The following is a 10,056-nucleotide window of genomic DNA, read 5'->3' on the forward strand; positions in this document are numbered from 1 at the left end:
GCATAAGAATCCACTGGTGATCCAAGTACCTTCCTGTATCCAAATCTTCAAATGACCTTTGTTACGAACCTGTTTTTTGTTCATTCTTGTAGCCAACCCAGTATGTAGAAAGAATGAACCTTGTATCATGGAGTCCTGTATCATAGGGCTTTGCTAGATGGGAAGATGAGATTTCCTGCTTGGTCAGGTATCTCTTTGCAAACTACAGTCCATGGGCCCAATCCTGTCCATAGCCTGTTTTTGTAAGTGAAGTTTTATTGACACATAGCCACACCCATTACTTTTGTGTGGCCTGTGTTTTTATACCACAGTGGCAGAGCTGAATAGCTGTAACAGAGATGGTGTGGCCCAAAACACCCAGATTATTTATTATTGCCCTTTAGAGAAAGTTGGCTGACCCCTGCTTTTGGCTTTTCACTTGCTTTTTGTTAAAAACCCACTCTAGGTTTTGGGAAGTTGTCATGAAACAGGTTAATTGCTAAATATTGACCTTGTTGGCTCATGAAAGATCCTTAAAGAGCCCCAGTGACCCCTTAGTCTCTGACTGTCATACAAGTCTGCCCTCCAGACTGCAGTGCCTTGTTTCAGGTGCTTTGCTTGGAATGGTGTCATGTGGATGACTTGTTGGGTTTAGTTGCAAAAAAGCATCCCAGCTTTGAAAAGAGCTCTCCTCAATTCAGGACACTGCCTGAAACATTTGCACTGTCATTTCAAATATTGAATAATGATAAATAGGGGCCATTATGGGCTGCCCTGCTTTTAAACGTGTAGAAACCTTGATGTTACAGGAAGCAGCCCAGTGACTCCAAACTCTTAGATGTCATTATGACTGCCTCCCATATCATAAAGAAAAAGTGCCTCTAAACCGAAAATTTTATCTGACCCCCATCCAATCTCAAATGTGTACCTAGCAGCTTCTCTTCCCCTCCCTTTTATCTATCAGAAAACACCTTTTAAAAACAGTTCTTTATTTTTTAATGTATGCAAAAGTAGAGAAAGTAGTTGAATAATACAGATAGAACAGTTTAATGGGCCCTTGCGTACATATCCCATTTGCCAGTCATCAACATCTGGCCAGCATGTTGCCTCTGTAATCCCCTTTGCCTGCTACCCTGGATTTTTTTTTTTAATAGAAGTATACTTCTGCTTATGGCAAAATGCATAAATCCTGCGTATACAGTGCAGTAGATTTTTCACTTCTGTATATGCCCATTTAATCACCACCCAGATAAGATTAGATGATTCCTGCCCTGCTCCAGAAAGCTTCCCAGGTGCCCCTTCTTCACATCAATACCCTAAATTATTTTTAAGTAAATCAAAACAGGTATTCTTTAAAGCAAAGAATATTTTCTTGGGGGTGGGAGAGGGGTGGGCACAGGGGAAAAGGGTTGGGGGGTGGGAAAGGAAGAACAAGGGATAGCTACAGAGAGGAAATTTTGATGCCTCTAGACAGACTATTTGGATTGTGCCTTTAAAGACTCAAATCATGACTGCTTTTTGTCAGTTCTTTAATGATTTATGTCTCGGGTATGGAGAACATTCAGTCAGCCAGACGCTGAAAGCCACAAGTACTAGTTTTTAACCCTAACTACCTGCAGTTATCCTTAAATTAACCAGATTCAGTTGGCTTTCAGTCTGACTGCTTTAACAGTTGTTTGCTTGTTGTGACTAATGAGGTCTCGAGTGTGGGTGGGAACGGGGACAGGAGCCGAGGGACCTTCGTACCCAACTGTTGCTCTCGTTTATTTTCCTGGCAGACCCCAGCAGCGACCGCCACGGCCCCCCCACCGGTCCACAAGGTGTTCCGGAAGTGAGGGCCGGGCCCGACCGCCGGCAGCATCCGTCATTGGAGTCCAGTTACCCACCCGATCTTCACAAATCATCACCACATGGGGAAAAGCGGGCACACGCAAGGGATCCGAAAGGCAGCAGAGAGTATAGCAGACAACCCAATGAACACCACACCTGGAATGGGACTTCGAGGAAACCCGACAGCGGGGCATGCCGACCCAAGGACCGGGCGCCGGAGGGACGGAGGGACGCGCAGGCCGAGCGCGCGGCAGCCGCCAACGGCCCCAAGAGGCGGTCCCCAGAGAAGCGGAGGGAGGGCACCCGCAGCGCCGACAACACTTTGGAGAGGAGGGAGAAGCACGAGAAGAGACGAGACGTCTCTCCGGAGCGGAGGCGAGAGCGGTCACCCACCCGCAGGAGAGACGGCTCCCCCAGCCGGCGGAGACGGTCTCTGGAGAGACTCCTGGAGCAGAGGCGGTCCCCCGAGCGCAGGAGAGGGGGCTCGCCCGAGCGCAGGGCCAAGTCCACCGACCGGAGGCGGGCGCGCTCCCCCGAGCGCAGGAGAGAGCGGTCCCTGGACAAAAGGAACAGAGAGGACAGAGCCAGCCACCGAGAAAGGGAAGAGGCGAATCTGAAACAGGATGCCGGCAGAAGTTCCAGACATCCCCCGGAGCAGAGAAGGCGACCTTACAAAGAATGTAGCACCGACCTCAGTATCTGAGACGCTGAGTCACATTCCAACCTTTACCGTGTCAAAGGTTCTAAGAGGAAAGTCACAAACCTGAAATTATTTAGTTTCTTACCTAATGAAGCATCTGACACCTGATGATCCTATGAATAACAACAAACATTTTATGCATTTGAAATCTTTTAAGAAAAAATATATATGAAAAGTATTGTGCCTGATGTATCATATTAAAGAAAGTATTTTTAAATGCATACTTTTTTGGAAATTATTTGCCAAATGCTGGCCCAAAGGGATATAAATTTTGTTTCTACGTAACCTGTAGAATCGTCAAGAATTGTTCCCGTTTTTGGGCAATCTTTTTTCTCTCCTGGTTAAATGGGGCTGTTAATCATTTTCTCTAAGTAAGGGAATTTATTAAGTTTAATTAATTTGATATAGACCGTCATATAGTGATGTAGTGCTATACTGTAGTCGGAAGTTTTTCTTAAAAGCAAAGAGTAAAAAGGCAAAGTTTTATTTGTAAAAGCTGAGGACCCTTTGGGGTGGATTAGGTTTGCTGATGATCCCGAAAGTAAGCAAACTGTATGACAAGACTACTATTGCAAATGAAGGATATTTATAGCTAAACTGCGCAGCACAAAGAAGTTTTATATTGTGAGTTATAGTTGGTTCAGAAAACAGTTTGTACTCTCCCTGGCCCAGGAAGGCACAGAGACAAAAATGTCGGCCACCTTTTCCCAAATACAGCCCAAGCACAGACAGTCAGGTTCGTGATCATCTCCAACATCTGATAAAATCTCATTGAAGGCAATGCCATCACAGCTTTGCTCAATTACTACAAGGAACAGACAACAAGCATCTTTCGTGTTGTCTTGTCTGATTGGAGGCTGAATAGTAGATGGAATGGGGGACAGTGTGCCTGGTGTGAGGAAGACGTAAGATCCCCAATTTGGAAAGCATGCCCCCCTCCCTTTTAGTAGAAGCCCATGGTTGCCCTTTGCCAAACTGGGGGGGAGGCAGCGAGCCTTGGTGGAAGGAACCTCTCTGTTGATATTTAAAGAAGTGAGGGCTGTGGGGTATTCATTGTTAGAAATGCCAATTTCACTTTGAAACCATAGTCCAAGTCTCTAGGTTGGAAGAAGGGAAAGGTAGGAAGTGGTCCCAGTGGTTCTGGATCTGGTTGGGAAACTTCTGCCTCATGACTCTGTCCTTTGAGTCCTTTGGACAGCAGCACAAACATAACAATTTTTATTTTTAAACAGACCCATTCTTTTTGATCCCACAGGAGCTGTGGTTGGGTCGGCCGTAGCCCCGGGATGTGGTTTAAGTGGATTACTGCCTAGCTGAGCCAAAATGTTTGCTTGTACCTGTTGGACCACTACAGCAAACCGCTGCTTACAGTGCATTGTGTATTTCTGTAGTACTGTTTTGCATTTTCCATACAGACAGAAAACTTTGCAAGTCAATCACTGTTGTTCCCATGGTACTGTAAGAAAAAAAAAAGGAAAAAGAAAAAAAAAAAGAAAACCAGCCAATCATTGCGTGTACAGAGCTAAAAATTGTAATTAATAGAGCCTGTTGGGAAAAAAAAGAAAACAACTGTTGCCTTTTTTTCTTGTATAAAAGAGAATTTATGACAAAATTTAGCTGTGAGGAATGTGATATGTGTTTATATTTCTGAATATGGAACAAATTGATTCATGGGGATATATTTTAATGTAAACTAAATCAGGTATGTAAAGTTGTTTTAAAATGGGAGACTATATAAGTAATTCTCTAAAGCTTTAGTTGGTTTGAATATCATCATTTCCTCCATGGTGAGCCTGCTTGTGAATTATTAAGCACTTGTTTGCATTCTCTGTTCTTCACTCATTTATTTCTTGCAGTGTGCTATGGACTTAATGCTCTTTCTGTATTGATGAAAAGCAGTATGTGGGCCAATCTTTTTATAAAACACTATGCATATATAAATATTACATTGTTCATAGCTTTATTTGACTTATGGGTTTATACATAACATTAGAATGAGTAGCTATAGTTGTGTGGACATTTATAAAACAAGTTCCTTTCCTGGAACAGACACAGTATACATTCTGTAGCTAAAAAGGAGGGAAAAGTCTGTGAATGCTATTTTTATTATTAAAGTTTTCCATACAAAGCATACATTGAGCTGTAGTAAGGCTGAGGAAGAGTACAACTGAATAATGACGTTCTTTTTCATCAAGTTCCTAAGAGCTGACTTGGAGATTTTATTCCCAGGGCTCCACTGCTAGGATTCTTCTCACTGGTTCTAACAAAATCTGTGATGTTAAATGACTGATGCTCTCAATTGTGATCCAGAGTTTTAAATAAATGAAATCAAGGTGGATTTTGGGAATATATCCTGAAGTCAACATCTTGGTGTCCTTCTTGTTGTAAGATGATATTTGACAATTTAAAATCTATGTGCTACCCACTTGGGCTTGTCTCAATCCGTGGATTTTTTGGTGTGGCAGTTTCACCTGAATGCCGCACATCAGATTTGTTTGGAAATATTGTACTGTACAGGGACTATGCATTAAGCAGAAAGATATAGTTTTCTTTGAACTACTGTAACCTTAAATTGGAAACTGATTCTTGTGAGCCTACTTTCCTTAATCCTGCCGACCCCTCCGCCCTCCCCCCCACTTAATGTAAATGTCTTGATGAGAGATGATGGATGAGTATTTTGTATGATGAAATCAAAAGATTTAGGAATTTGTCTCCCTCCGTTACACAGTTGATGCCTGAAAGAATGTTGGGGGGGAGGACTCAACACCCTAATTGTATTTTTTAAGTTTCTTTTGTGAAAGATTTTTTAATGCGTTTTTACTGTAAAAATACATGGAAATGTATGCATTCCACAACCACTATTGCTTCTGGATTGATATCTTCCTTGTCTCTATGTTGTCTCAAATGTTTCAGGGTCAAGTAATCAATTGAGGGCCCCTGACTCCAACTTGATGAAATGCCATTGTGTTGAAAGAGCAGGATCTATGCCATTGCAATAGCATGGTGTCTTGCTACTCAAAGTGTGGTCTGTGGACCACCTGCCTCATCGTCACTGAGGAGCTTGTTAGAAATGCAGATTCTCAGCCCTACTCCAGACCTACTGAGTCAGAATGTGCATTTAGTAAGATCCTCAGCTATGCCGTATGCACATGAAAGTTTAAACAGCACAGCACAGTATAGCACAGAACCCTGATAATAAAACAAATCCTGCCAAGCTAAGAGCTTCATCACTTCTGGTGTGATTCTTGGGCACATTCCTTAACCTCCTCTGAAGCCTCCATTTCCTCATCTGTGAAGGGACATACTTCACAGAGCTAAGAATAGATGCACATCTTTGGCACATCAGTAAATGACACAAACTTTTTTTTTTTTATTGAGGAAGATTTCTGCATGGCTATGAGTACTCTACTCTTTTTGTTGTCCTGGTTTATTTTCTAATCAAAATAAAGGAAAAAAACATTTTTTTTTTTTTTTTTTTTGAGACAGAGTCTCACTCTTCGCCCAGGCTGTAGTGCAGTGGCATGATCGCAGCTCACTGCAGCCTCAGCTTCCCAAGTTCAAGTGATCCTCCCTGCTCAACCTCCCGAGTAACTGGGACTAGAGGGGCATGTCACCATGCCCAAATAATTTTTGGTATTTTTATAGAGATGGGGTTTTGCGCTTTTGCCCAGGCTGGTCACAAATGCCTGGGCTCAAGCAGTCTGCCCAACTCAGCCTCCCAAAGCGCTGGGATTACAGGCGTGAGCCACCGTGCCTGTAAGAAAAAATATTTTCTCACTCTATTAAAATGGGGTGGAAAGCCTTTTTAATTATAAATAGTATAGTACATACTATTCAACAAAATACTGCACTTAACCATTGCTGAGGAATATGAAACCAAAATGCTGTGCTGTGAAAACTGAGACAAAGTCATCTCTAAGTCTAACTTCAGAAGGTAGATATGTATATGGAATTAGACATACTCCCAAGTCACACTAGATACAAAAGTTAACCATTCTCAAGTGACCTAACATGTATGTGGGTGGATCAGGTAGTTTTGAATAACTTTCCAGTTTCCTTCACACAGTTTTTGGTTGTTCCTTTCTATGACTTAGTGTTTGGGGTTTTCCTCCAGAACCTAAGCTCCTGGGCATTCAAAAGGCATTTTGTTGAATAGTAGGCCTTCCTCCAATCCATCTCCTTTGCTGTATTTTGCTTTGTCACCAAGATGGTAATTACGAACTCTGCTCACTTCCCTAGTATCTCCCTTATTAAAGATGGCATCTCAAAGTGGTCCTTGGCTTAACCAACAGTTGAAGCTGTTTGTAAAGCCCTTATGTCATGCAAGTTATTTGCCTGCCATAAACAGCCACACCAAATGTGCAGAGACTCAATTATGCCGCCAGGATTTTTCCAGCTGGGGGCAATCCGAGACCACCTTTGGTGGCCTGCATTAATCGTAAAAGGAAAAGCCCTTTCAAGTTCCTCCAAGTGATTTCTCCTTTGAGGCAACACCATCAGCATCGTGGATGTTTAGCACAGTAAGATCCAAGTGTTTTGGCAATACAAATCATTAGAAGCTTATGTGAAGGGAAATGCCCTCTCCAACACAATTATTTAGGGTATTTTTTGCAGGAGTGGATCTTCTGTGAAAATTTTTTGACTACTTCCTCCCACCCCCAAGTGATGTCTTTATGCATTGTGGTCATTGTCAGGGGCAAGAGGAGTGTGGCTTTACTTCATTAGTGTAGATATTAGGTGTCCAATGGATCCAAAGCACAAGATCTCTTTGCAAGTACATGGATTTAAGCAAAGTAATGATAACTGTTGAATTATACAGTAAATACTCAAGTATTGCATGCGACTGCTACCCTTGACTGTATCACCTTTCCACCTAACTGAAAAGTCTTTATTGTCATGTCTCTGGAGGGAATAAAGGCATGGTCTTCACAGCCGAGCGCTCTAAACACCACTGCGTTAAGTGCTGTACTTTATATTTATCCCTCAGAGAATAAATTCTCTTTGGTCTCATAAGATTGTGGAATTGAAGGGAAAATATCTCAGAAAGGCTGCTCATTCCTACATGTGTAATAGGCAAGGCTTGCTACTCTATTTCTCATTTTCTCAATGCATTTATTGAAGAACAGCTCTGTGCCAGGTACATGGTGGGGGCTAGAAATGCCTGGTTCCTTGTCTCAAGAGCTCGTAGTTGGTGGGGAGAAGACAAATGCTTGCAAACTGCATACCAAGCAGAAGCACAGGGTCCTCTGATAGCAACTAATAGGAGATTTAGCCAGATTGAAGTAGGTTATAATTCAAGTGAGGCCAGAAGGAAGAGGAAGCTAATCAGTGAAAGAAGGAACAAAGTTCAGGCTGAGCAAAGGCCCAAGTGCAAGGGAGTGTGGTCTAGAAGGGAAGGGTTGCATTGTGAAGGGAATAAGGGTTCTGCCAGGCTGGCATTGTTCCGGATTGTAGACTTCAGAATAACAGAAGACCACTGAAGAGTTTTAACAGGGCCTCCGGTGAGCTGTGTGTGTGTTTGGGGAGGGATAGGTGACCAGCTCAGGTTTAAGTTTGAGAAAGATGGCCTCACAGCACCATGGGACAGTGGACTTGGAGAGAGGTGGAAAGAATCCAGTTAGGCACCGGGGCTGTCCAGGGCAGCAACTGTTACCATGAAAACCCCTCCTGTACCATGCAGTTCTCAAAGTTCAGAAGTCCCCAAGCCCATGTTTACCTTCCTCTTACTAAAAGAGATCATTTTATTTCCATCCTAAATCCTTCAGCTTCTCTTCCCTATACCTTAATTAATACATGCAGAACACTGTGTACAATAAAAGATGCAAGCATTTCAGGAAAGTATAAAAAGTGACATTCTTCCTTACACCTGTCAATCCCAATCCACAGAAATAACTGTTATTAGCAGCTTGATTCGTGACATTTCTAGTCTTTTTTCTCTGTGTGTGTGTGTGTGTGTGTGTGTGTGTGTGTGTGTGTGTGTATAACTGTATGGGTATATGTGTATGTATATATAGTTTTTATGAAAAAATGGGCCATTAGCCCTTACTATGTTATGAACTGTTCCTTTACCTTACATATTGCGGGTATTTCTTCAAGTTAGGAGTATGTATGTATATATAGATATACACACACACATTAAAATAAAGCCTCTTACACCTCACTCATTCCCATTCTTTGTCTTTCTGTCTCCCCCACTCTTGGATTAGCTTCCTTACGGTTCTCTCTGCCTTTTCCCTGTGCCACCTACAGATTCCTCTCCCTGTAGCAGGCAGAGCTACTCTTTTAAAATGTCAAGTGAAAGGTCAAAGTCCTTAGAGTAGGCTCTGAGGTCCTCCGGGATGGGGTTGGCCCCTCTTTTCCACTCTGGCACACTCCCAGCCTTAGGGGCTTTGCTCTAGCTGGTCCCCTGCCTGGGACTGCTCTTTCCTCAAATATCCGTGGCTGACTCCCTCCCTTTATTCAAATCCTCGCTCAATTGTCATTCTTCCGATGCATCCTACCCTCATCACCCTATTTAAAATTGCAAGTTGGTTCCCGTGTTCTACTCTTTTCCCCACTGCGGCACTCAACACCTTCTAACATGGTGTGTAATCTACATGCTTACTCATCGTCTCTCTCTCTTATTTATTTATTTTTTTTTTGAGATGGAGTTTCGCTCTTGTTGCCCAGGCTGGAGTGCAATGGCACGATCTCAGCTCACCGCAACCTCTGCCCCCCAGGTTCAAGCGATTCTCCTGCCTCAGCCTCCCAAGTAGCTGGGATTACAGGCATGTGCCACCACGCCAGGCTGATTTTGTATTTTTAGTAGAGTTGGGGTTTCTCCATGTTGGTCAGGCTGGTCTCGAACTCCCAACCTTAGGTGATCCACCCACCTCAGCCTCCCAAGGTCTCTATTGTTTATCACCTGTCTCCTCTATAATCAGGGCCAGCTTTGTGGACATGCAACCTGTGCACTCACACAGGGCCTTGCACTTAGAAGGGCCCTTTGCTTGATTTAATGCTCTGCTCTCATGGTCTTGAATTTTCAGTAATTTTTGAATAAGGTCCCCCACATTTTCAATTTGCACGAAGTCTTGCCAGTTATGTAGCTGGCCTCTTCTAGAATAAGTTTCTTCATTAAGTTTCATGAGGGCAAGAATCTTTGTCCTGAATCTGATGAATTCCAAGGTCCTGGAGTAGTGCCCAGGACATAGTTTGTATACTCAGTAAACAAAAGTATTGTGCTGTCTCTTCATAGCTGCATATTCTAAAGTTGACCACAATTTACTTAACCAATCCCCTATGGACACACAATTGTTATTACAACAACATGCTGCGGTGAACAACTTTATACTTTAAAACCTGGTACCGTTAAGTGGTTTGTTTAAATAGTTTTGAAGAGATAAATTGTGACTGCTAATCCTCCTTTTTTCTGGTGACACTGATGTTACTGAGAATTTACATTCTTTTATTGGGAGCAGCTGTTTTTAGCAAAGTGGTTGCAGTCTGTGGGACCTTCTCCCATCAGATGAGAGTTACCAGGCTCAGTGGAGCTGCTGAACCAATGG

General features: G+C 42.9%; 1 protein-coding gene across 32 annotated transcripts in view; it reads left to right on the top strand.

The window, feature by feature from the left end:
- Window positions 1–5,368, top strand: part of MAGI1 (membrane associated guanylate kinase, WW and PDZ domain containing 1) — a 679,422-nt gene extending 674,054 nt beyond the window's left edge. For all 32 annotated transcript variants that reach the window (XM_063661855.1, XM_054483404.2, XM_063661857.1 and 29 more), the window contains one exon: window positions 1,758–5,368. In XM_063661855.1, the coding sequence (XP_063517925.1) occupies window positions 1,758–2,512 (755 nt within the window). In that variant the 3' untranslated portion in view covers window positions 2,513–5,368. The remainder of the gene's footprint in view (window positions 1–1,757) is intronic.
- The last annotated feature ends 4,688 nt before the right edge of the window (window positions 5,369–10,056 follow it).

The sequence above is a fragment of the Pongo pygmaeus genome, chromosome 2 (assembly GCF_028885625.2).
Source record: "Pongo pygmaeus isolate AG05252 chromosome 2, NHGRI_mPonPyg2-v2.0_pri, whole genome shotgun sequence".
NCBI classification, from domain to species: Eukaryota; Metazoa; Chordata; class Mammalia; order Primates; family Hominidae; genus Pongo; species Pongo pygmaeus.